The 26,674-nt window shown below is 36.9% G+C and overlaps 1 protein-coding gene across 2 annotated transcripts; it reads left to right on the top strand.

Annotated features, from left to right (window-relative positions):
• On the top strand, positions 1-26,451 carry SPDL1 (spindle apparatus coiled-coil protein 1; the record flags this gene model as incomplete). 2 transcript variants are annotated; one of them, XM_079702387.1, is made up of 11 exons in its annotated part: positions 1-159; positions 1,939-2,115; positions 6,826-7,020; positions 7,835-7,984; positions 8,084-8,182; positions 8,259-8,369; positions 10,531-10,671; positions 16,035-16,138; positions 21,355-21,542; positions 23,470-23,809; positions 26,304-26,451. In XM_079702387.1, the coding sequence occupies 11 exons, from the start codon at positions 1-3 to the stop codon at positions 26,449-26,451; spliced, it is 1,812 nt and encodes a 603-aa protein (XP_079558513.1). The 2 variants fall into 2 exon arrangements, with proteins under 2 accessions (XP_079558513.1, XP_079558512.1); XM_079702386.1 differs by lacking the exon at positions 26,304-26,451 and having other exon boundaries at positions 23,470-24,008.
• Positions 26,452-26,674: the final 223 nt, after the last annotated feature.

The raw sequence follows: 26,674 nt of genomic DNA on the forward strand, positions 1-26,674 counted from the left end.
ATGGAGGCAGATATAATAGCAGATCTTCGATGCAAGCTCAAAGAAGTTGAAGAAGAGCGACTAAAAGCTGCACAGTATGGTTTACAACTAGTTGAGAGCCAGAACGAATTGCAGAATCAATTGGATAAATGTCGTAATGAAGTGATGACCATGACTGAGGTAGGACACTATATTCCTCTGTTTACAAAGATGTGCTTAGCTACTGAAGATCTGTGTTGTCCAGCAATTATTAATATTTTTCTTTTCTGAGGATTTTAGGCCTAGTTCCCACCCATCCCTATTAAAGGGAAATGAACTAAATGAATTTCTAATATTTTTTCTGACGCAGTGTGTCCTGAGTTTGAAAAATAAGTTATTTTCACTCTCTTTACTACATATTGAATTTTAGACTTTGCTTTGTTGCACTCTTCCTAGGTGACCTCACTTGTTTCATAGTTTTTGATAACATCTAAATGCCCCATGATTGTTACACCAAGTCCTTAGTTCTCCCCTAAAGTTTAGATTTTTGTATTCAATTGCCCACTAATGGGCATCTCAGACTTAACATAAACAGAATAGTTAATTCCCTGCCCACTAACCAAACATGCTCTTGCAAAATTCTTTACCTTACTTAGTAAATGTAATAACGTTCATCCAGTTACTTGAGCCAAAAATCTAGGAGTTTTACTCAATATCTTTCTGTCCCTTATTTCTAGTATTTAATCCATTAGTAAGCTCTAAGAACTTGACCTACAAAATATCTATACCACTGCCATTCTAGTTCAGACCACCATCATCTCTCCCTTAGATTACTACTGTAGCCTTTTGACTAGGTTGCCTGCTTCCTGCATTTGCCATTCACACCATTCTTCACACATCAGCCAAGTGGTCATTGAAGAATATACAAATGATCATGTCGCAGCCCTGCTGAAAGCATAGAGCAGCTTCCAGTTTTATTTACAACAAAATCCGAGCTCCTTACCTGGATTTGTAGATCCCCATGTGATCTGACCTCTTTCAACCTTTGACCTCATCTCAAGCTACTTTCCTTTGTTCTTAGCTATACTAGTCCTGCCTTATGGGCTTTACAGGAGCTGTTGCCTCCATCTGAGTGGTTCATCCCCCACTGTCATGAGAGACATGACATGAGAGGGAATTTTGTCTGTCTTGTTCATGGCCGTATCCCTAATATTTGGCATACATTTATTGAAAGAATGAATAAGTCAGTTTTATTTAGTAAATGCTCAATATTGTATTTAAACTTTGATCTCAAAGTTTAAATATATCAGGGAAAAAAAAACTAATGGCAACCCTTTTTTAAAATTTTTCTCTTATTAAATCTAATTTTATTTATGTTATTTTTTAAACCTTGTTGAAGAAGTTTGTACTAATGCCCTTTTTATCTTTAAACTTCCCTGACAATAAGCAAAAGCCCTCTTAAATACTACTTTTGTCTTAGCACTGTATTCATCTGAGTGGTGTTGTGAACATTTATGAACATTTTTCAGATGACTACATTCTGAAAGTGAGAGCTAATTCAGTATTTCTGTTTATACCTTGTCCACTATTTCTTCATTTTACTCAGAGCTACAAGTAGAGCATATTATTATCAAACCAAATAATTCTCACTAGGAAAACTTAAATGCTATTAATTTTTTTTTTTTTTCCTAGCAGAGAGAACTTGACTCATTGACAGCCTTAGAGCACTTTTTACTTCGTTGGCAGGACATAGAAGCAATTACCATATCCCTAGCACGAACGTTAATATAGTCTCAAAATACCTCTAGGGTTTTTAACATTAATACTAACTGCAGTTATTTCAGATTTAACATGTGGTTGTTACTTAGAAAGCAGCAAATGTGTGAAACAGGAATGATTCAGGTGAAGGTGAAAACTGCTTATGTGTGATGGCTTTAAGTTATTTTTATGTAATTGAATTATAATTGAATCTGTTTTCAGAATTATGAACAAGAAAAATATACTCTTCAGAGAGAAGTTGAGCTCAAGAGTCGAATGTTAGAAAGTTTGAGCTCTGAATGTGAAGCCATTAAACAACAACAAAAAATGCACCTGGAGAACTTAGAAGAACAGCTGAGCAGAAGCCATGGGCAGGAAGTGAATGAACTAAAAAATAAGGTTTGAATATCTCTGTATTTTAGAACAAAAATATTTCGTGCTTATGCAACCATTTGTAAACTTTAGGTGATAGAAGATTTTCTTAGTAACATCTATGCAAAACAGCTGAGATTAAGGGCTCCATCATTTTAATATTAGGAGTGGGAACACTGAGAAACAATAGTTCACCTAAGAGACTTGTATAAATAACATTCTATTAATTAAATAGGATTATTTAATTTCAGCAACTGAGTATTTGTTAGGGAGTTTTAGTTTAGTGATCAGCATAACCTCCTTGCTTAGAGTGCTTAGTATGCTAGTCCCTTTTCAGAAAGACTAGTTCCCTAACCTTCACTGCAACTAGTGGTACACGTTATAATTCCACAAAAGAAGCCAATAGTTTTTGGTAAATTAATGTACATTAGAGTTGATACTTTATAGTTTGTTTATTGAAGATAAACTAATACATATGATCCACTTCTTACACAATTCCATAAGGGAGGTACCATTATTATCTCCATATAACAGATGAGAAAACCAATGTTTAAACAGATTGAGTAAAGTTGGTTAAGATTGTAGAGTGAGAAATTAGCAGTCAAAATTTGCACTGAGGCTGTCTGATTTCAAAGACTGTTTCACTGTGTTTCATGTACCATCTTTTAAGATGTTTATATATACCTGTACCACCTATACTGTTAATTAATTCTCATTAAATTGACTCCCTTTTTAAATGTTTTCTCATTTTAAGTAATGGTATCAATGAAATATATTTGAGCTGGTTATGTTTTGTCCTAATATGCAGTAAAACATAACTATCAAAATATGCTTTCATGTAATACTTAGAATCATCTTGCATACCACTCTGACAAATAATAATCCAGCTTCTCTGAAGCTTCTCTGAGTGAGACACCAATAACTGTTAATGATGCTTTTTTTTTTCCTGGATATTATTTTCAGTTTAGCAGTAATTTTCATTACCTAAACAAAAAAGAGTAATGTAGGAAATATTCAGAGTCTGAAGTAAAGCCAGTTATAGAGATGGCTTTTCGGTGGAGTAAAGACTAAATAATTCCAAAAATATTTTCAGTCTTATTGATGTTCTCAAATTACTTGTGCCAATAATTTGGAGCTTTATTTGCTATCTTTCTTTCACTTATTTCTCATATTTAATCCATCAACAAGTTCTCAGAACTTGAGCTATGAAATACCCATCTCTGCTATAACAGTGCAGTCCAGCTCACCATCGTCTCTCCCCTACTATCCAGGCAGCCTGCTTCCATCATTGCTGTCATACCACTTACTCTTCACACGGCAGCCAAAGTGGTCAGGGATCCAGACCTACTCTGATTACTTGTATGGATTATTTGTATGCTTATAAAACAAGGCATGTCACTGTCTGTTAAAAGATGCCTAGCCTTGGCCAAATAGGAAACCCCAATCATCTCATCATACAATAAGTTTGGGTCATTCGGTGATGTTTTTCAGAAGAATGTCCACATTTCAACATAGATCAATCAGCTGAAATTTTTATTTCACATGATGAAAATAGAAAAGGGAAAAGAAATTATGCTAGAAGGCTCTTTTTTTTAAAATTTTATTTATTTATTTATTTATTTATGGCTCTGTTGGGTCCTCGTTTCTGTGCGAGGGCTTTCTCTAGTTGCGGCAAGTGGGGGCCAATCTTCATCGCGGTGCACGGGCCTCTCACTATTGCGGCCTCTCTTGTTGCAGAGCACAGGCTCCAGACGCGCAGGCTCAGTAATTGTGGCTCACGGGCCTAGTTGCTCCGCAGCATGTGGGATCTTCCCAGACCAGGGCTCGAACCCGTGTCTCCTGCATCGGCAGGCAGATTCTCAACCACTGCGCCACCAGGGAAGCCCGAAGGCTCTTATTTTTTAAATAGAAAACAAACACCAGGATATATTCTAAGAATGTTGAGACCCTATTGAAGATAATTCAATATAGATGATAATGATAACCCTGGACATCAAGCAAAAGCTTTTTATTGATAACAAAGCATTCAGTGAGTGTTAAGTGTGGTGCCGAATGTTTTACCCACCCAATCTCAGTTGAGAGCCTCACAATAATGCAGTCATGGTAGGTACAATCACTTAACAGTTTTACATTTGAGGAATGTAAGTGAGACAGGTTAAACCTAGGCCTGGCCCTAAAGCTTCACCCTTCTGCTACAAGTTTGTTCCCTTTAAACTACATACAGGCATACCTCAGAGATACTTCAGAGTCAGTTCCAGACCACCACAAAAAAGTGAATATCACAGTAAAGTAAGTCACATGAATTTTTTAGTTTCCAAAGTAGTCTGTTGAAGTGTGCGATAGCATTCGGTCTAAAAACAACAATGTATATACCTTAATTTTAAAATATTTTATGCTTAAAAATGCTAACTATCTGAGACTTCAGTGAGTCATAATCTTTTTCTGGTGGAGGGTGTTGCCTCCATGTTGATGGCTGCTGACTGATCAGGGTGGTGGTTGCTGAAGATTGTGGTAGCTGAGGCAATTTCTTAAAATAAGACAACAATGAAGTTTGCTGCATCAGTTGACTCTTCTTTTCATGAGCGATTTCTCTATAGCATCAATGCTGTTTGCTAGCATTTTATCCACACTAGAACTTCTTTAAAAATTGGAGTCAATTGTCTCAAACCCTGCCTCTACTTTATCAACTAAGTTTATGTTATATTCTGTATCATTTGTTGTCATTTCAACAATCTTCACAGCATCTTCACCAAGAGCAGATTCCATCTCAAGAAACCACTTTCTTTGCTCATCCATAAGAAGCAACTCCTCATCCATTAACATTTTATCATGAGATTGCCACAGTTCAGTCACATCTTCAGGTTCCACTTCTAATTCTAGTTCTCTTGTTATTTCCACCAATCTGCAGTTACTCCTTCACGGAAGTCTCGAACCCCTCAAAGTCATCCATGAGGGTTGGATTTAACTTCTTCCAAGCTCTTGTTAATTTTGATATGTTGACCTCTTTCCATGAATCACAAATGTTCTTAATGGTATCTAGAATGGTGAATCCTTTCCAGAAAGTTTTCAATTGACTTTGCCCAGATCCATCAGAGGAATCACTATCTTAGATAGCTATAGTCTTACAAAATGTATTTAAGTAATAAGAATTGAGAGTCGAAATTACTCCTTGATCCATAGGCTGCAGAATGGATGTGTGTTACCAGGTGTGAAAACAATATGAATCTCGTTGTACATCTCGCTTGGGTGACCAGGTGGATTTTCAGTGAGCAGTACTATTTTGAAAGGAATCTTTTTTCTGAGCAGTAAGTCTCAACAGTAGACTTAACATATTCAGTAAACCAGGTTGTAAACAGCTGTGCTGTCAGCCAGGCTTTATTGTTCCATTTATAGAGCACAGGCAGAGTAGATTTAACATAATTCTTAAGGCGCCTAGGATTTTCAGAATGGTCAGTGAGCATTGGCTTCAACTTAAAGTCACCAGCTGCATTGGCCCCTAGCAAGAGAGTCAGCCTGTCCTTTGAAGCCAGGCACTGACTTTTCCTCTCGAGCTATGGAAGTTCTGGATGACATCTTCTTCCACTGGAAGGCTGTTTTGTCTACATTGAAAATCTATTGTTTGGTGTAGCCACTTTCAGTGATTATCTTAGCTAGATCTTCTGGATAACTTGCTGCAGCTTCTAAATCAGCACTTTCTGCTTCACCTTGCACTTTTTTTTTTTATGTTATGGAGACAGCCTGTTTCCTGAAACTTCATGAACCAACCTCTGCTGGCTTCAAAATTTTCTTCTGAAGCTTTCTCCCCTCTTTCAGCCATCATAGAATTGAGGAGAGTTTGGATTAGGCTTTGGCTTAAGGGAATGTTGTGGCTGGTTTGATCTTCTATCTAGACGTCTAAAATTTTCTCCATATCAGCAGTTAGACTCTTTAGCTTCCTTATCATTTGTGTGTCCACTGGAGTAGCACTTTTAACTTCCTCGAAGAACTTTTCCTTTGCACTCACAGCTTGGCTAACTGATGCAAGAGGCCTAGCTTTCGGCCTGTCTCGGCTTTTGACATGCCTTCCTCACTAAGCATAATCATTTCTAGCTTTTGATTTAAAGTAAGAGATATGAACACTGAGAGGCCATTGTAAGGTTAGTAATTGGCCTAACTTTGAGTTGTTGTGTCTCGAATAGGGAGGCCCTAGGAGAGGGAGAGAGATAGGAATGACCATTCGGTAGAGCAGTCAGAACACATACAACATTTATCGATTAAGTTCACCCTCTTATATGAGTGTGGTTTGTGATGCCCCAAAATAATTACAATAATAACATCAAAGATCACTGATCATCATAACAAATATAATAGTAATGAAAAAGTTGGAAAGATTATGAGAATTTCCAAAATAAGGCACAGAGACAGGAAGTGAGCAAATGCTGTTGGAAAAATCGCTTGGTAGACTCGGCTTGGCTCAGGGTTGCCACAAACCTTCCATTTGTAAAAAAAAAAAAAAAAAAACAATATCTGGGAAGCGCAATTAAGCAAAATGCAATAAGACAGGGTATGCCTGTATTCTTAGTGTTCCAAGATTTGGAACTATGTGACATTTTGGGAAAAGGAGTTAAATAGTTTTGTTCAACTTGACTACCTTCCAAAATAGTTATCCTGCAGATACCAGAACAATTTGTATTGCTATGGTCTGATGACCTTTACGACCTTTTGATTTATAAGATTGTGATTTTGTTTTTACTTTAGTTAGAAAAACTGAAAGCCGAATTAGATGAAGCTAGGCTTAGTGAAAAGCAGCTGAAGCACAAAGTGGATCATCAGAAGGAACTCCTTTCTTGCAAATCAGAGGAAATGCGAATAATGTCTGAACGTGTACATGAAAGCACCTCTTCAGAGATGCTGGCTCTTCAGATTGAGCTAACTGAAATGGAAAGTATGAAGGTAATTTTTATGGCATGTGAATTCTGGAGGTTTTTTTCCCTTGTATATTTTTCATGTTTTTGTAATAATCCTTATGAGCTAGTTTTAAGGCTGAAATATTTTTTGGCCTAACTTTGATCTAACTAATTAAAAAATGTTTTACAGAATTTTTATTTTTTAAATTTTTAAAAATAAATAAATTTATTAATTTTTGGCTGCATTGGATCTTTGTTGCTGCGCGTGGGATTCCTCTAGTTCTCTACTGTTTGTTGTGGTGCACGGGCTTCTCATTGTGGTGGCTTCTCTTGTTGCAGGCTCTAGGTGCGTGGGCTTCAGTTGTTGTGGCTCGCGGGCTCTAGAGCACAGGCTCAGTAGCTGTGGCGCACAGGTTTAGTTGCTCTGCGGCATGTGGGATCTTCCCGGACCAGGGCTTGAACCCCTGTCCCCTGCATTGGCAGGTGGATTCTTAACCACTGCGCCACCAGGGCAGCCTTACAGGATTTTTAGATGGATTACTTCAAATAAAGTAAAGCTTTAGGTTACATGATTATGTAAGGCAGACTTTACTTTTAGATTAATAAAACTTCTGGAAGAATTTAGACATTTATCCTGATCCTAGTTTGTGTCATAAAAGCCCAATATAAAAAGTTGGTAGCATGGAAGTTGGTATGTGTATGAGTATAATTTTTTAAAAATTTTATTATGCACCTTATAACCTTTGACTATTTCTTAGTTTTAGTTTTGGGTGTGAACCACTGCTGATAGATAAACTGAACAGCTGCTAAATGAAGGGTTATTCAAGAGAGTTTCTTCTTTTTCCATTCCTGTTGAATAGACCACCCTCAAAGAAGAAGTGAACGAACTACAGTACAGACAAGAACAACTAGAACTTCTTAATACTAATTTAATGCGCCAGGTAGACCGGCTTAAAGAAGAAAAAGAAGAGCGAGAGAAAGAAGCAGTTTCTTACTATAATGCCTTAGAGGTGTTGTGATTACAGTAACATCATCTTTTCCAATTTATAGTAAATTGTTTTCTTGCTAACCTAATCTCTGTTGGCTAAATCGTTTTCTTTTGAATTTAGAAAGCTCGTGTAGCAAATCAAGATCTTCAGGTGCAGCTAGACCAGGCACTCCAGCAAGCCTTGGACCCTAACAGTAAAGGCAACTCTTTGTTTGCAGAGGTACTTAAAATATTCCATTGATTAAATTGGCATTTCACTTAATGAAAGCATAATTAAACATGTTAATATTTTCTAGGTGGAAGACCGAAGGGCAGCAATGGAACGTCAGCTTATCAGCATGAAAGTCAAGTATCAGTCACTGAAGAAGCAAAATGCATTCAACAGAGAACAGATGCAAAGAATGAAGGTACAGAATTATTATGATCAAAGGTTTATTAAATCTATTTTGAATCAGCATTACATGTACAAATATATCAAAGAAAGCATCTTTTCCTTCAAGGAATATACTTATATAATTATTTCTAGAACTGCATGATTTTAGAAAAAACTTTTTTGAATTGAATGAAAGATCCCTTTTCTATTTTATTTAAAAAAATTAATTCTGTGTAGATTTAGTAGTGGTATTTTTTTTTTTTTTTTTTTTTTTTTTGCGGTACGCGGGCCTCTCACTGCTGTGGCCTCTCCCGTTGCGGAGCACAGGCTCCGGATGCGCAGGCTTAGCGGCCGTGGCTCACGGGCCCAGCCGCTCCGCGGCATATGGGATCCTCCCGGACTGGGGCACGAACCCGTATCCCCTGCATCGGCAGGTGGACTCTCAACCACTGCGCCACCAGGGAGGCCCCTAGTAGTGGTATTTTTAGCATCCATTCATTGAGCTTTTAATTGTTACTCACTAGCCTTGCCATTAGCTCTTTCTTTGTAGAGTGGGGAAAAAACAAGTATTAAAAAGTTTTTCTTTCCTACTGTTGGCCTAGTTTCTTTCTGAGGATAGCCCTAAGGTTCCTGCTTCAACTAAAACTAGCTCTCTTACAATTCTTCAATTCTCCCACAAAGGCTTAGTTATAGACTGAAATTTGAATTTCCTTTCCTTGTAGTTTCTCAAGTCAAGCATATAAGCCCTTTTAATTTTAAGGGTTTGTTGGGCGGCATTTCAGTCAAACAGCTGGTAACAGAAAAACATGCTGAAGTTATAAAGATTCCAGTATTGTACCAATCCTTAGACTCCTGATCCCTGATCTGTTGTGCCTAACTCTCCTGAGGTGGTAACTAGAAGTCTGTAAGGCTTCCTGCCTCTTTTTCAGGATGATGAGATTCACCAAAGAAATAGGAAAGGTCAGTGATTAAACTTTGGCATTAGATGAACTTGGGATTGAATCCTAGTCTGTCACTTGTTAGTTGTGTGACCTTGAACAAGCATTTTTATTTTGCAGAGCATCAGTCACCTCATCTGTAAAATAGAGATGATACAACTTGACTCTTAAGAGTTGTCCTGGAGTTAAATGAAGTGCCAACTTAAACAATAGTTGTGGCTTTTATTTCTAAGGATTTTAACTGTGCCATCTGGTTTACTGAGGCTCTCCCCTATCTGGGAATTGTTTCTTTGTAAATTTTCTCATATTTGCTCTTTGTTTTCTTTTTGTATTTCTTGGGCTACTGTTATTAATCTCTGAATGTTCCCATGATACCCCATACTGTCTTTAGACACAGGTAGCATTCTGAATCTTCTGAGGCTAAATGTGTCTAGCCTCCAGTTTGAAGCAGGAACAAAGAGTGGATCCTTAAAAATGTTAAAAGTCACCTTTCTCTCTTACTTGTAACCATAGCTAAAACTTCATATCATTGCTCGCTTTACTCAAAAATGTATTTAAATTAATTGACATTTTTTAAGAACTCCGGAAATTTCCAAAGGCAGAAAGGATTGCTAGGTTTAGAGTTTAGTTAATTTCCTTCTGCTTGCTGTGTAACTCCAAGTTTAGTTGGAGTCATAATTAGGTAAGTTGATTGCTGCTCTTAGAAAATAAATTTATACTTGTATTAAGGGTTGCTTCAATATCCTTAGATTGCCTTTTACCTTTGCTTTCCATCCTTGTTCTTTGTGAATCTTACATTTGTGAATGTGAGTAGCTTAATAATTTCCCCCACTTAATACTACTGAAGTTAATCAGAATTTTTAAGAAACTGCTTCAGACCCTTAATGAGAGTGCATATGATGAGTACAGCACAGCATTTGGCCAGGCTCATTTACTGCGTAAGTGATGTGCTTCCAGACCACAGTCATGCAGCTCAATTATGTTTCACAGAAGTACAAATAATTGTTATGAACTTCAAATATCACTCATAAGTAGTCTAAATAAGTACTAAAGAGTTATGTCTAACTAGATTATTGGTATAAAATGTTTTCAAATTTTTCTAGTCTAGTATTAGACTAGAAATAGCTAATTAGTTTAGCTTCCAAAATGAGGTCAAAGTAGTATAGTACAAAATATGAACTGTATTGAAAATATGGTTATCAGACTCTTCCTCTCCCCCACTCAATTTTTACGGGAGGAGGGATTTTTTTTTTCTAGTTACAAATCGCCACATTGCTACAAATGAAAGGGTCTCAGGCTGAATTTGAACAGCAGGAACGGTTACTTGCTATGCTGGAGCAGAAGAATGGTGAAATTAAACATCTCTTAGGTGAAATTAGGAATCTGGAGAAATTTAAGGTATGTATAAACACCTTTAAAAAACACAGCCAAGTTTTGTTTTGAGTATCTTAATACTTCTAACTTGAATGAGTTTCTTTATTATGTAATTAACGTATACCTTCTGTTGAGATTTACCAATATTTAATGTTTTCTTCAAGTTTTTTTATGCTTTTCATATCTGTTGCTGTTGTAAATTGTAACTCAGTTATACTCAGAGTGCCCATATCTTTAGTGTACAACTTAATGAGTTTTACATACATATACCCCCTTATAATTACTCCCCAGCTCACGATATAGAATACTTCCAGCACTCTAGAGCAGCACTGTCATGTCCCTTTTAAGTGAGTCCTCCCACCTTCTAACTTTGTATCAGCTTTACATGTACAGATACTCTTGAACTTCGTATAAATGGAATCATTCATTACATACTCTTTTGTTTCTGTCTTCCACTCAACATTATGTCAGTGAGATTTGTTCCTCCTGTTGAGTGTTACCAGTAATTGATTCTTCTTTGGTGCTCTCCATCTGTTTTTTAATGGATGCATAGTAATATTTTTGTCATATTGTCCAATATTATGTGGCAACTGGAATTCATAGAGGTCTTTAATACACTATTTAAAAATCTTTGAAATAAATTCAAACTCCCAGAAAAGTCATGAAATTATTTCTATATACCCTTCACCCAGATTCCCCAATTATCAATTTCACCACATCTGCTTTTTTATTTTCTCTCTCTCCATGTGTGTACATTTTTTTTTTTGCGGTACTTGGGCCTCTCACTGCTGTGGCCTCTCCCGTTGCGGAGCACAGGCTCCGGATGTGCAGGCCCAGCGGCCATGGCTCACGGGCCCAGCCGCTCCGTGGCATGCGGGATCCTCCTGGACCAGGGCACGAACCCATGTCCCCTGCATCGGCAGGCGGACCCCCAACCACTGCGCCACCAGGGAAGCCCCAATGTGTGTACATTTTTATCTTAAACATTTGAGAGTAAGTTTCAAACTAGATCTCCCTTAACCCTTATGTTGTACCTCAATGTTGAAGCTTATCCTTTTACATAACCATAGTGTTGATACAATGATCAAAATCAGGAAGCTAACATTGATACGTAGTTTTAGCTAGGTTGCCTTTTACATTTTACCAATTACCACTAATGTCCTTCTGGGAAAACAAAAATACCCAAATGCTTTCCTTTCTAGGGTCCAATCCGTGGTCTTTTTTTTTTTTTTTTTTGCGGTACACAGGCCTCTCAGTTGTGGCCTCTCCCGTTGCGGAGCACAGGCTCCGGACGCGCAGGCTCAGCGGCCATGGCTCACGGGCCCAGCCACTCCACGGCATGTGGGATCTTCCCGGACTGGGGCACGAACCCGTGTCCCCTGCATCGGCAGGCGGACTCTCAACCACTGCGCCACCAGGGAAGCCCCATATGTTGTCTTTAATTGCCAAGTCTCTTTAGTCTCCCTTAACTTGGAACAATTCTGTAGGCTTTCTTTAACTTTTATGACCTTGACATTTTTGAAGAGTACAGCCATTTGCTTTGTAGATTTTCTCTCATTTTAGGGGTGTGTGATATAATTAGATTCAGGCTATGTATTTTTGACGGGAAAACTACAGGAGTATTATTATACCCTTCTCAATGTGTACATCAGGTGGCACATAATGTCTGTTTGTACCATAACTGGTTATATTAACCTTGATTGGTTGTGGTTATGCCTGCCAGGTTTCTCCAGTGTACGGTTACGATTCTTCCCTTTGTAATTAATATCTTGTGGGGAGTTACTTAGACCAAGTATATATCTGTCTTTCCTTATACTTGAACATCCATTGATGATTCTTGCCTGAAACAGGTATTCTGTGATGATTGCCAAATGATAATTTCTTCATTCCTTCTACATTTATTAGTTAGAAGAATAATAAAGGGATTGAAAAGAACTTTCTTCCTCACTTATTTATTGATTGATATCATATAGCCTCATGAATTCTTATTTTATCCTATGGATTGTAGTCTATAACTTCTTTATTTACTCTGGTCGCCCAGATTTGGCCAGCAGGAATACTTCCTTACTCTGGCACAACAAGATATTCCTAGCTCACCTGCCCTAGCCTTGGAATCAGCATACCTGCAAGGAGCACAGGTTCCTTTACGTGGACAATGGCACTTAGAAACCAAGAACTGGGCACTAGATGTGTTTATTGCTACTGGAATGTCATCACTTCTAGACCCTTTTAGCAGACAGAACTAGAAGTCTGTGTGCGTATATTTAGTGTATTTATGTATGTGTTATATGCATATTGATGAACGTTTTGTGTGAATAGGTTTGTGTGAGTATATGTATTTATATATATATAAACACATAAGAAAACCTTGATTTCATACTTAATAACTCCAGTTTGAATCTGATACCACAGGCTTCATTGCCTACCCCATTTTATCCAACAGTGAAAAACCTGGCGGTTATTGTCCTCAATATATTTGCTTATTTACTCATTCTTAGAATACATGTATTGATAGTTTCGGAATTACCCTACTCACTAAAGTTCAGGATTTGTTTGTAGTTCTTTTTGTTTTTAGCCTGAGGGTATATTGTCAAAATACTGTGTTGAAAAGTTAACTTGGGGTCCTTTTTTTCCCCCTCCTTCCTTACCCCTCTTTGGTATGAGTGTGTTATGCATCTGAAATACAGTTAGGTTTGTTTGTTTCTGTTTCTATTTTGTTTTGTTTGCCCTCCATCCATCCTTGTTGAATTTATGTATGTACTTTTTTCCATGTGAAACATTAACAAGGTTCTAAAAGAACTATAAAGAAGGTACACTCAGAGGCATATCTGTCTCCCCATCCCTCCTACACTGTTTCCACCCCACCCCTTTAGGTAGCCAATTTCATTTGTTTCTGATTTACTCATGCTGTTTCTTTTTGCAAAAAGAGCAGCTTTATGTAGGCTTTATTTTCTCCCCCTTTTTTTGGACAAAATGTAGCATAACACAGATAGTCTTTTATACTTTCCTTTTTTTCATTTAACTTTAACCTGGAGATCACTTCATCTCAGTTTAGAGAGACTTCCTAATTCTTATGAACAGCAACAAAGAATTCCATTGTATGGATTCTCATACATTCTCCTGTGTCTGGGTATTTAGATTATTTCCATTATTTTGCAATTATATACAGTGCTATATATACACTGCTACAAAGTACATTTTGCATATATTTGCGTTTCCTTATTGTCATAGATGTATCATCAGGGATAATTCCTACAGTGCAATTTCTGGGTCAAAAGTAAATTAATACATAGTTCTGTTAGATGTTCCCAAACTCCTCCACATGGCTTGTACCAATTTAGATTCCCGCTGGCAATAATGTATCATAGTGCTTGTTTTATAGGTGTATTTATTTGCCTGCGTGTATAGAGGAATTAACACGTTTTCTTGTAGTATTTGTACAGTTTCACTTTTTACATTTAGAGATCTGATCTCTACTGAATTTTATTCTTGTGTATAGTGTGAGATATAAGTTGAGTTTTATCTTTTCCAAATAACTAGCCAGTTGTCCCAGCATCATTTATTAAGAAGTCAATCTTGGGCTTCCCTGGTGGCGCAGTGATTGAGAGCCCGCCTGCCAATGCAGGGGACACGGGTTCATACCCCGGTCCGGGAAGATCCCACATGCCGCTGAGCGGCTGGACCCGTGAGCCATGGCCGCTGAGACTGTGCATCCAGAGCCTGTGCTCCGCAACGGGAGAGGCCACAGCAGTGAGAGGCCCGCGTACCGCAAAAAAAAAAAAAAAAAAAGAAGAAGAAGTCAATCTTGGTGGCAGTGATTTATTTATTTATTTATTTATTTATTTATTTATTTATTTATTTATTTATTTATTGGCTGCATTGGGTCTTCATTGCTGCGCGCAGGCTTTCTCTAGTTGCGGCGAGCGGGGGCTACTCTTCGTTGCAGTGTGCAGGCTTCTCATTGTGGCTTCTCTTGTTGCAGAGCGTAGGCTCTAGGCATGCGGGCTTCAGTAGTTTTAGCACGTGGACTCAATAGTTGCAGCACACGGGCCCTAGAGCTCACAGGCTTCAGTAGCTGCAGCGAATAGGCTCAGTATTTACAGTGCATGGGATCTAGGGCACGCAGGTTCAGTAGTTGTGGCTTGCGGGCTCTAGAACAGAGGCTAAGTAGTTGTGGCACATGGGCTTAGTTGCTCCACAGCATGTGGGATCTTCCCTGACCGGGGATCAAACCTATGTCACCTGCATTGGCAGGCAGATTCTTAACCACTGCACCACCAGGGAAGTTCCTGTGGCAGTGATTTAATATGACACCTATACCATATATCAAATTTCCATTTATGCTTGAGTCTGTTTCTGGATTTTCCACTGGCCTACTTCTCTGCACATCAGACTCATGCTTTTAATTTTAGAGGTTTTATAGTATGTTTTGTCTGATAAGGCTATTCTCCCACCATAGCTCTTCTTTCTCAGCATTTTTCCTGGCTATTCTTTCATGTTTGTTTTTCCCTATGAACATCGTGTCTAGCTCCAAAAAAATTTTGTTGGCATTTTTATTAGGATTGCATTGAATTTATAAATTAACTTAGGGAGCACAGATATCTTCTCACTAAAGAATTAATTAAAGTTTACAAGTGACAAATTTTGTAAACGTTAATAACTTTTTAGGCATTCTAAATTGTAGCCGTTAGTGTACCATAAAATTTTAAGTTTATATAACTTTCTTTCTCTTGTAAGAACTGTTGAAAGGACTGCAATTTTGGTTAAATTTGCAAAACATCTATTGGCAGGTGTATGTGGCTCACTAGTGGACTCTGCACTATACTTTGACAATTACAGCTTTAAATTAGGGGCTTTTACCTGCAATCTCTGAAATTGTTTACACGTTTTTAAGCAGATTTACATTTTTTTTTTTCCCGTAGAGAAATTGTACAGAGATTCCATCAGAATCTCAGAAGAGTGGGCACCAAAAATAACTGTAAGGATCTCCACTCTTTTTCATATTTTTGTAATTTATGGCTTTGTCATAAAGGCCAGAACTAAACCCTGTGAGTATTTGTTTCTTCCATTTTAAAAGCCAGAAGAGAGAAACCAGAGGGAGGATACAGGTGTACTTAGAACCATAGGCTTTGGAGACAGATCGGCATTCAGATTCTCTCTTCTCAGTTTACTTGCCTGTAGCATTGTGAGCCAGTTCCCTCATCTGTAGGAGAGGAATGCTCATTCTTGTACCTACTTCAGAAGCTAAATGAGTTAAGTGGATAGTGCTTAGCACAGTGTCTGCCATATGATAAGCATTCAATAAGTGGTAGCTGATACTATTATTAATAAACCTATGCTAACCTAATTTGTTACTTATTTTAAGTAATAAGAATTGTTTTCTTTAGAGTTTATATGAAAGTATGGAATCTAAGCCTTCAGCCAACTCTGTTGCTCTGGAAGATGACACCTATTACACAGATTTACTTCAAATAAAGCTTGAAAACTTAAAGTAAGTGTTGGGGGTTGGGAAGACAGAGACTTTTTTTTTTTTTTTTTTTTTTTGTTCATTCAATTATTTATTTATTTTTTATTAGTTTCTGCTTTATAACAAAGTGAATCAGTCATACATACACATCTGTTCCCACATCCCTTCCCTATTGCGTCTCCCTCCCTCCCACCCTCCCTATCCCACCCCTCCAGGCGGTCACAAAGCACCGAGCTGATCTCCCTGTGCTCTGCGGCTGCTTCCCACTATCTATCTACCTTACGTTTGGTAGTGTATATATGTCCATGCCTCTCTTTTGCTTTGTCACAGCTTACCCTTCACCCTCCCCATATCCTCAAGTCCGTTCTCAAGTAGGTCTGTGTCTTTATTCCCGTTTTACCCCTAGGTTCTTCATGACATTTTTTTTTTTTTAAATTCCATATATATGTGTTAGCATACGGTATTTGTCTTTCTCTTTCTGACTTACTTCACTCTGTATGACAGACTCTAGGTCTATCCACCTCATTACAAATAGCTCAGTTTCGTTCCTTTTTATGGCTGAGTAATATTCCATTGTATATATGTGCCACATCTTCTTTATCCATTCATCCGATGATGGACACTTAGGTTGTTTCCAGCTCCGGGCTATTGTGAATAGAGCTGCAATGAACATTTTGGTACATGTCTCTTTTTGAATTATGGTTTTCTCAGGGTATATGCCTAGTAGTGGTATTGCTGGGTCATATGGTAGTTCTATTTTTAGTTTTTTAAGGAACCTCCATACTGTTCTCCATAGTGGCTGTACCAATTCACATTCCCACCAGCAGTGCAAGAGTGTTCCCTTTTCTCCACACCCTCTCCAGCATTTATTGTTTCTAGATTTCTTGATGATGGCCATTCTGACTGGTGTGAGATGATATCTCATTGTAGTTTTGATTTGCATTTCTCTAATGATTAATGATGTTGAGCATTCTTTCATGTGTTTGTTGGCAGTCTGTATATCTTCTTTGGAGAAATGCCTATTTAAGTCTTCTGCCCATTTTTGGATTGGGTTGTTTGTTTTTTTGTTATTGAGCTGCATGAGCTGTTTATAAATTTTGGAGATTAATCCTTTGTCAGTTGCTTCATTTGCAAATATTTTCTCCCATTCTGAGGGTTGTCTTTTGGTCTTGTTTATGGTTTCCTTTGCTGTGCAAAAGCTTTGAAGTTTCATTAGGTCCCATTTGTTTATCTTTGTTTTTAGTTCCATTTCTCTAGGAGGTGGGTCCAAAAGGATCTTGCTGTGATTTATGTCATAGAGTGTTCTACCTATGTTTTCCTCTAAGAGTTTGATAGTTTCTGGCCTTACATTTAGGTCTTTAATCCATTTTGAGCTTATTTTTGTGTATGGTGTTAGGGAATGATCTAATCTCATACTTTTACATGTCCCTGTCCAGTTTTCCCAGCACCACTTATTGAAGAGGCTGTCCTTTCTCCACTGTACATTCCTGCCTCCTTTATCAAAGATAAGTTGGCCATATGTGCGTGGGTTTATCTCTGGGCTTTCTATCCTGATCCACTGATCTATCTTTCTGTTTTTATGCCAGTACCACACTGTCTTAATTACTGTAGCTTTGTAGTATAGTCTGAAGTCAGGGAGCCTGATTCCTCCAGCTCCGTTTTTCGTTCTCAAGATTGCTTTGGCTATTCGGGGTCTTTTGTTTTTCCAAACAAATTTTGAAATTTTTTGTTCTAGTTCTGTGAAAAATGCCAGTGGTAGTTTGATAGGGATTGCATTGAATCTGTAGATTGCTTTGGGTAGTAGAGTCATTTTCACAATATTGATTCTTCCAATCCAGGAGCATGGTATATCTCTCCATCTATTTGTATCCTCTTTAATTTCTTTCATCAGTGTCTTATAATTTTCTGCATACAGGTCTTTTGTCTCCTTAGGTAGGTTTATTCCTAGATATTTTATTCTTTTTGTTGCAATGGTAAATGGGAGTGTTTTCTTGATTTCATTTTCAGATTTTTCATCATTAGTGTACAGGAATGCCAGAGATTTCTGTGCATTAATTTTGTATCCTGCTACTTTACCAAATTCATTGATTAGCTCTAGTAGTTTTTCGGTAGCATCTTTAGGATTCTCTATGTATAGTATCATGTCATCTGCAAACAGTGACAGCTTTACTTCTTCTTTTCCAATTTGGATTCCTTTTATTTCCTTTTCTTCTCTGATTGCTGTGGCTAAAACTTCCAAAACTAGGTTGAATAAGAGTGGTGAGAGTGGGCAGCCTTGTCTTGTTCCTGATCTTAGTGGAAATGGTTTCAGTTTTTCACCATTGAGGACAATGTTGGCTGTGGGTTTGTCATATATGGCCTTTATTATGTTGAGGAAAGTTCCCTCTATGCCTACTTTCTGCAGGGTTTTTATCATAAATGGGTGTTGAATTTTGTCGAAAGCTTTCTCTGCATCTATTGAGATGATCATATGGTTTTTCTCCTTCAACTTGTTAATATGGTGTATCACATTGATTGATTTGCGTATATTGAAGAATCCTTGCATTCCTGGAATAAACCCCACTTGATCATGGTGTATGATCCTTTTAATGTGCTGTTGGATTCTGTTTGCTAGTATTTTGTTGAGGATTTTTGCATCTATGTTCATCAGTGATATTGGCCTGTAGTTTTCTTTCTTTGTGACATCCTTGCCTGGTTTTGGTATCAAGGTGATGGTGGCCTCGTAGAATGAGTTTGGGAGTGTTCCTTCCTCTGATATTGTTTGGAAGAGTTTGAGAAGGATGGGTGTTAGCTCTTCTCTAAATGTTTGATAGAATTCGCCTGTGAAGCCATCTGGTCCTGGGCTTTTGTTTGATGGAAGATTTTTAATCACAGTTTCAATTTCAGTGCTTGTGATTGGTCTATTCATATTTTCTATTTCTTCCTGAGTCAGTCTTGGTAGGTTGTGCATTTCTAAGAATTTGTCCATTTCTTCCAGGTTGTCCATTTTATTGGCATAGAGTTGCTTATAGTAATCTCTCATGATCTTTTGTATTTCTGCAGTGTCAGTTGTTACTTCTCCTTTTTCATTTCTAATTCTATTGATTTGAGTCTTCTCCCTTCTTTTCTTGATGAGTCTGGCTAATGGTTTGTCAATTTTGTTTATCTTCTCAAAGAACCAGCTTTTAGTTTTATTGATCTTTGCTATCGTTTCCTTCATTTCTTTTTCATTTATTTCTGATCTGATCTTTATGATTTCTTTCCTTCTGCTAACTTTGGGGGTTTTTTGTTCTTCTTTCTCTAATTGCTTTAGGTGCAGGGTCAGGTTGTTTCCTCGAAATGTTTCCTGTTTCTTAAGGTGGGATTGTATTGCTATAAACTTCCCCCTTAGAACTGCTTTTGCAGCGTCCCATAGGTTTTGGGTTGTCGTGTCTCCATTGTCATTTGTTTCTAGGTATTTTTTAATTTCCTCTTTGATTTCTTCAGTGATCACTTCGTTATTGAGTAGTGTATTGTTTAGCCTCCATGTGTTTGTATTTTTTACAGATCTTTTCCTGTAATTGATGTCTAGTCTCATAGCATTGTGGTCGGAAAAGATACTTGATACAATTTCAATTTTCTTAAATTTACCAAGGCTTGATTTGTGACCCAAGATATGATCTATCCTGGAGAATGTTCCATGAGCACTTGAGAAAAATGTGTATTCTGTTGTTTTTGGATGGAATGTCCTATAAATATCAACTAAGTCCATCTTGTTTAATGTATCATTTAAAGCTTGTGTTTCCTTATTTATTTTCATTTTGGATGATCTGTCCATTGGTGAAAGTGGGGTGTTAAAGTCCCCTACTATGATTGTGTTACTGTCGATTTCCCCTTTTATGGCTGTTAGTATTTGCCTTATGTATTGAGGTGCTCCTATGTTGGGTGCATAAATATTTACAATTGTTATATCTTCTTCTTGGATCGATCCCTTTATCGTTATGTAGTGTCCTTCTTTGTCTCTTCTAATAGTCTTTATTTTAAAGTCTATTTTGTCTGATATAAGAATTGCTACTCCAGCTTTCTTTTGATTTCCATTTGCATGGAATATCTTTTTCCATCCCCTTACTTTCAGTCTGTATGTGTCTCTAGGTCTGAAGTGGGTCTCTTGTAGACAGCATATATATGGGTCTTGTTTTTGTATCCATTCAGCCACTCTGTGTCTTTTGGTGGGAGCATTTAGTCCATTTACATTTAAGGTAATTATTGATATGTATGTTTCTATTCCCATTTCCTTAATTGCCTTGGGTTCGTTATTGTAGGTATATTCCTTCTGTTGTGTGTCTTGCCTAGAGAAGTTCCTTTAGCATTTGTTGTAAAGCTGGTTTGGTGGTGCTGAACTCTCTCAGCTTTTGCTTGTCTGTAAACGTTTTAATTTCTCCATCAAATCTGAATGAGATCCTTGCTGGGTAGAGTAATCTTGGTTGCAGGTTTCTCTCCTTCATCACTTTAATTATGTCCTGCCACTCCCTTCTGGCTTGTAGAGTTTCTGCTGAGAGATCAGCTGTTAACCTGATGGGGATTCCCTTGTGTGTTATTTGTTGTTTTTCCCTTGCTGCTTTTAATATGATTTCTTTGTGTTTAATTTTTGACAGTTTGATTAATATGTGTCTTGGAGTATTTCTCCTTGGATTTATTCTGTATGGGACTCTCAAGACAGAGACTCTTTTGACTTGCTTATAATAAGTGGTAATAGTTTCATTTTTAAATTGCCAAAAGAAAATTCCAGAAAGGAATGGTAACAGAAATACCTCTGTGCAGCAAATGAGATTTATTCAAGATATAATTAGTGCTGGTTATTGAAGAAAAATACTTTCAATGAATAATGAAATGTTTTTAGTTCTTTATTTTTTTCATAAAGCTTTTCAGATTAGTAAGTAAAAAAGAACTTTAAAGTAGAAAATGTTCTTATAGTCTAAATTTTTAAAGAATAAATATCATGTAACTTGAAACTTAAAGGAATTTATTTATACATGCATAAATGTGGAAAATCTGCCCCCCTTTGTTCATTTCCTTTGAAATGAGATTTTTTTTCTAATTTGAAACTGCTGTTGTTAAAGCTTATTTTGCTTATTGTTTCTTTGTTACTAAAAGCCCAGGGAAATATATTTTACTAAGAGTTCAAATATATAACATAGTAAACAATTTGTAGTAACTATTACACTTGCTTATTGTGTTATTGTAATATTCCTTGGTTCTCTTTTTTTTTTTTATTAATATAGCAAAGAAAATGAAAGCACTAAAGGTGAATTGTCCATCCAGCGAATGAAAGCATTATTTGAGAGCCAGCGGGCTCTGGATATTGAGCGAAAACTTTTTTTGAATGAAAGGTGCCTCCAGCTTTCCCAAAGTGAAAATATGAAACTGAGAGCTAAACTAGATGAGTTAAAACTGAAGTATGAACCTGAAGGTATGTATGTCTCATATTTTGTCTTTTATATCACGAGAAGCTCTGAGAGATCATATCATTTTTTTTTCTTGCTACAGCTTTATGCACATCATGTTACAAACTAATTTGTGGCTATGTATCTGTATTTAATAAATTTATTGCTACAAAATGTGTAGGAAAATTCAAAGAAACTGGGTACTAGATGTGCATGAATATAATGGGTATTCTTTTTGCATATCTGTGTAGTAGAACCTTGACATTTGAGACTTTTCCATTTAAGATTGCAGCATCTTATGTAATACCAAAGAGTTCAGTTTTGTTGAGGCAACTGATGTTTGAGAGCTATATTAGTTAATACTAATGTTTATAGAAAACTTAAAATAATGGAGACTTAAACAAGATAGGTATTTATTCCTCTCCCTGATAAAAGTCTGGAGGGGGCATTCTACGACTGGTCAATGTCAGGATCTAGGCTTCTTTTGCATTGTTCATCAACATATATCTCCTTGAGCAGAATTTAGTCACGTGGCCTTACCTGCCTATAGGAATAGCAGAGAAATTCAGCCTTGATTCTCAGGGTCCATGTTCCCAACTAAATCTTTGGGATTCTATGAAGGAATAGCAGGACAGATATTAGAGGACAACTATCAAGTCTAATCACTGAGATAGGAAATAGCCTAAGCATATAGGCTCTGCATATTATACATTTTAAAAAGTGATTTTACATTATGTAAATTAAAAAATAAAAGGCCCAAAATAAAAGAGTCTAAGAATGTGATGGCTCTTAGACCAAAAAAAAAGTTCTGTTACATGTTTTAGGTTATAGATTTTTCAGCCCCTATGCTGTTCACATGCCTACAACTTTCTCTTCATTATTATTTCAGTGACTGAAGTGATTCTCAACAATAGTGGGGAGGTTGTCAGCAATAATAAGGATTCTTTATAGTTTAAAAAAGCTTCTTTTTCTCTCATCCTTTCTCCCTTCCCTGATTAATAGCCTGTCCTGATTAAGAATTATCCGTTTCAAATTTCAAAGGTCTACTGTGAACTGAATACAGCAAGCAGGAGGAAGTATAATGAATCTAGATGGTGTGGATTTCAAAGGAGCTGTGCTAGAGAAAGGGAAAATACTGATTTGAAAACAATAGTGATACCAACAGGAACACTAGCCCCACATTCAACCATGGTTTCTCCAACCTCACTAATATTTTGATTTTGAAAATGAAAGACACATTGGTATGGGGATACAGAAAAGGTATTAGAACAGTTAATTCTGTGACTGTGTATATGGACCCGCATAAGGGATGAAATGATGTTATGTTAATCCTTATAAGACACAGTATTGAGTCTTCACTCAATAGGTGCTTTTAATCCCCATTTTACAGGTAAAGAACAAGCTCACGCCTTAGATTAAATGTGAATGCATATAGCAGATTAACACAGTGCTTTGCACTTAGTAGTTGCTATAAATGATGACTATTATTATTCAAGTTTAAAAAAAAGAATACAAAGTTCAGAGAGGTTAAGGAATTTCCCAAGGTCACCCAGCTGCAGAGTGTTGTTAGCACCAGGATTAGTACCTGGATTCCTTGACTCTTCACCACTATATCCTTCCTAATTTCCATGGTGAGATCTTATGAAGCCCCATGCAACTTTTATCATAACCCTAGAAGAGAACATTTAAGTGTTCATTCCTAGAGAGTCAAATATATTGAGATCATAAGGAAAAATTTATAGCCAGATAACCTTGAAAAGATATAGTTAATGGAATCCATGAAAAAGAAAGGATTAAAGACAATGTATTTCAGTAAGGAGATGAATGGGTTTTAAAGGAATGGAAGTGGAAAAAAAGGAAAGGAGAAAAATACATTTATAACTAGTGCTACCTTACGTTGATTGTGTGTTTGATTTATTGACTAGGTCTATTTTTAATTTTTTTTTTTCTCAGAGAAAATTGAAGTGCCTGTACTCAAAAAGAGGCGTGAGGTACTTCCTGTGGATATATCCACCCCTAACGATGTATGTACCACCAGTGCTGTTGAGGAGGAAGTTTATAGATTACCACCTCAGAAAGAGGAGGTACAGTCCTGTCCTAACAATTTAGAAGATAACTTGCAGTTGGAAAAGACAGTTTCTGTAAGCACATCAGGAGTCATTCTGTCTCCTTACAAAAATCTGTCCGTGGGTATTCAGCCAAGGAAGGAAAAGAAATGTGTGAAACTTATAGGAGTTCCAGCTGAGTCGGAAGCCTTAAGTGAAAGAAGTGGAAACACCCCTAACTCTCCCAGGTCAGTGTCCTCTTTCCTTCAAGGCAGTGAGCAGCCCTCTCCATCTCTTCTCTTTCGCTGCATGAACTGCACTATCTGTTTCTTTATCTATTTTCTTAGTATCGCATGCAGTATAATTCCCCAATTTCATCTGCCTACCTTCCGATTTTCTAAAACTTTAAGAAAGACTAAAATGATTACAGGGGAAAAGGACTCCTGAATAAGGGAATTGTTTTAAAAAGTAACACTTTTCTATGTCATGAGGCAGAAATACCACAGTCTAGTACCTCTTTGAATGTTTTGTTGGTTTGAATAAATGTACAGTTTTATTTTTTTCCTGGTTCAAGAGTTGCCGTGAAAAAAAATTAACTTATCTCCTAAAAGGGCTTTCCATTAGTCTAAGAAATTTCAGCCTTCCAAAAAACTGTTAGGTGAAATGTTTTATGGCTTTTGAAATTGTTTATCCTAAGCCTTCAAGAATGTGCTTTAATACCTATTCTGACATTTTAAAATATCAAAAGTAATTCATTTTCAATTTACACCCAAACTTCAAAGCCTCTAGTTTCTGCATAATTGAGTTTGTGACTAAAAGAGGAAGTGTCAGACATGTATGTCTGTAGGAATTAATGTTTTAAGGACCTTATCCTTTAAAAAAATTAAAATAATAGAAGGCAGAAGGTAAGAGAAAGTGAGTGGAAGGAAAAGGTAGGTACAGTCGCTGAGGTTAGGATGGTATAAGAAACACGTTCTTGGGCTTCCGTGGTGGCTCAGTGGTTGAGAGTCCGCCTGCCAATGCAGGGGACACGGGTTCATGCCCCGGTCTGGGAAGATCCCACATGCCGTGGAACGGCTGGGCCCGTGAGCCATGGCCGCTGAGCCTGCGCATCCGGAGCCTGTGCTCCGCAATGGGAGAGGCCACAACAGCGAGAGGCCTGCGTACCGCAAAAAAAAAAAAAAAAAAAAAGGAAACACGTTCTTGCGTTCTTGGTGTGTGTGGCAGGACCAAGAATGGGCAAAAAAGAAGTGAATGTGGAAAATGGAGAAGGTAAAAAAAGATGATAAAAGATGAAGGATGTCTTTATGCAGTGGAATGATAAATGTAATGAAAATAAATAGACATTCTAAAAATTAAGCATACTGATGTGAAAATAGTTAGCTTGGATTGTCTGCTATGAAAGGAGATCTTTAAGGTATTCCCAGGGTCAGTCTTCGATGGAGGGGTACAGAATAAGACATTTTACTAGTATGCATTCAAATTGAAATAGTAAGACATAGCCCACCTTACGTAAAAGGGCTTTCTTGTATGTTTTATCTGATTTGTTTTCAAGTCTTCAGTGCTACTAAATAGTATTCAACAAAGAAAGCACTTCAACAATATTGCAGTTATTAGAATTAGTAATAGGAGTAATGTATTACTCCATTTCTTGAAATTTTATGTAATCACATTATAACCCATAAGTCACATAAAATCAAAGCTTAATATTCTTAAGGAAGAAGCAGCTTTAAATGAATGATATCTGATACACAAATGGTTTCGAGGAGTTTTGAAGTGAATTCAACAGGTTATGCTTGTATATATGTGATTCACTGTGTACATGTGTTTTGACCATTGTATATTCCTGGAGGTGAATTTCCAGAATTGATCAGTGCAAACCTTACTATCTATGTTGTCTTCATTTCTTTTTCTGCCTTTTTTTGCTTGATAAAAATTATTTAAGCAAATGTATTTAGCTACTTGTTTGACTCAAGTAGCACGTTGGAATTTTTTTGTCTTGCTAAACAAAAACAAATAAAATAACAAAACATTTGTTTTTGTGTGTGTGTGTGTGTGAGTCCATCTGCTAACTTTAGATGTTTCCAACCTTTTGCTCTCTGCATGATTAACTTAGACACACAATCCTATGGTAATATTGTAATAATAAATACGACTTTTATTGGGAACTTCACTATTGAATGCTTTATAAATTTAATTGATGCTCTTGTTATAAAATATCCTTATAGGCACTTTAAAATATCTCTTCACTTTTTTCCTTAAATTATTATTTTGCTAGTTGAAATTCAATTTGAGTTTTTTTAATGAGATAAATAGACACCTATTCATGCAGCCCAGGATTCGTTGTTAATTTTTATCTTGTGTTTGCCTTTTGTAAGTCATGTTAACATTAAAATACTGCTCTAGCGTTAAAATTTTTTTTGTTGTGTTTATCATGATAGGCACCCTCATTATATTTTAATTCTTTAATTTAGGCTTTGCCATGGTTTTTTACTCAACCTTAAAGACATTTCTTTAGACATTTGAAAAATTAAGTCTATTGATATAAAAAGGTTCTTTTAGTGCAGCAGTGACTTAGTTTTTTTAATGGTATTGAAGTCAACTATAATTTTTCTCCTTATATACCTAAAAAAAAAAAAATCACCATGTCTCATTAAGAGGTCCATTATACTGGAGGATTGTTTCTTCTTTAATTTTTCCTAACCATATTTGAATTCAGAGTGGATGCTTTAATGCCTGTAGGTTAGCTGCTGAATCAAGGCTTCAAACAGAAGTTAAAGAAGGGAAAGAAACTGCAAGCAAATTGGAAAAGGCAACCTGTAAGAAATCACACCCTATTGTATACGTGTCCTCCAAATCAACTCCAGAGACCCAGTGCCCTCAGCAGTAAAGACTTAATAAGAGTAAGGTACCACTTGCCCAAAAGATTGCTCTGGAGGTTAGTTAAGATTGTCTTTATCTGAAGTATACCATCTTGTAGGTTATTTCCTTCTGCTCATTGTTCCAGGAACTGGCATTTTCATGCTCCTTTGACCAAACATTCAAAATGTGGTTGTAATTCTAACCAGGAGAGTGATGAACTATGAATCACAGTGAATAAACCATTAGCTGAA

The sequence above is a fragment of the Hyperoodon ampullatus genome (genome assembly GCF_949752795.1).
Source record: "Hyperoodon ampullatus genome assembly, chromosome: 4".
Classification (NCBI taxonomy): Eukaryota; Metazoa; Chordata; class Mammalia; order Artiodactyla; family Ziphiidae; genus Hyperoodon; species Hyperoodon ampullatus.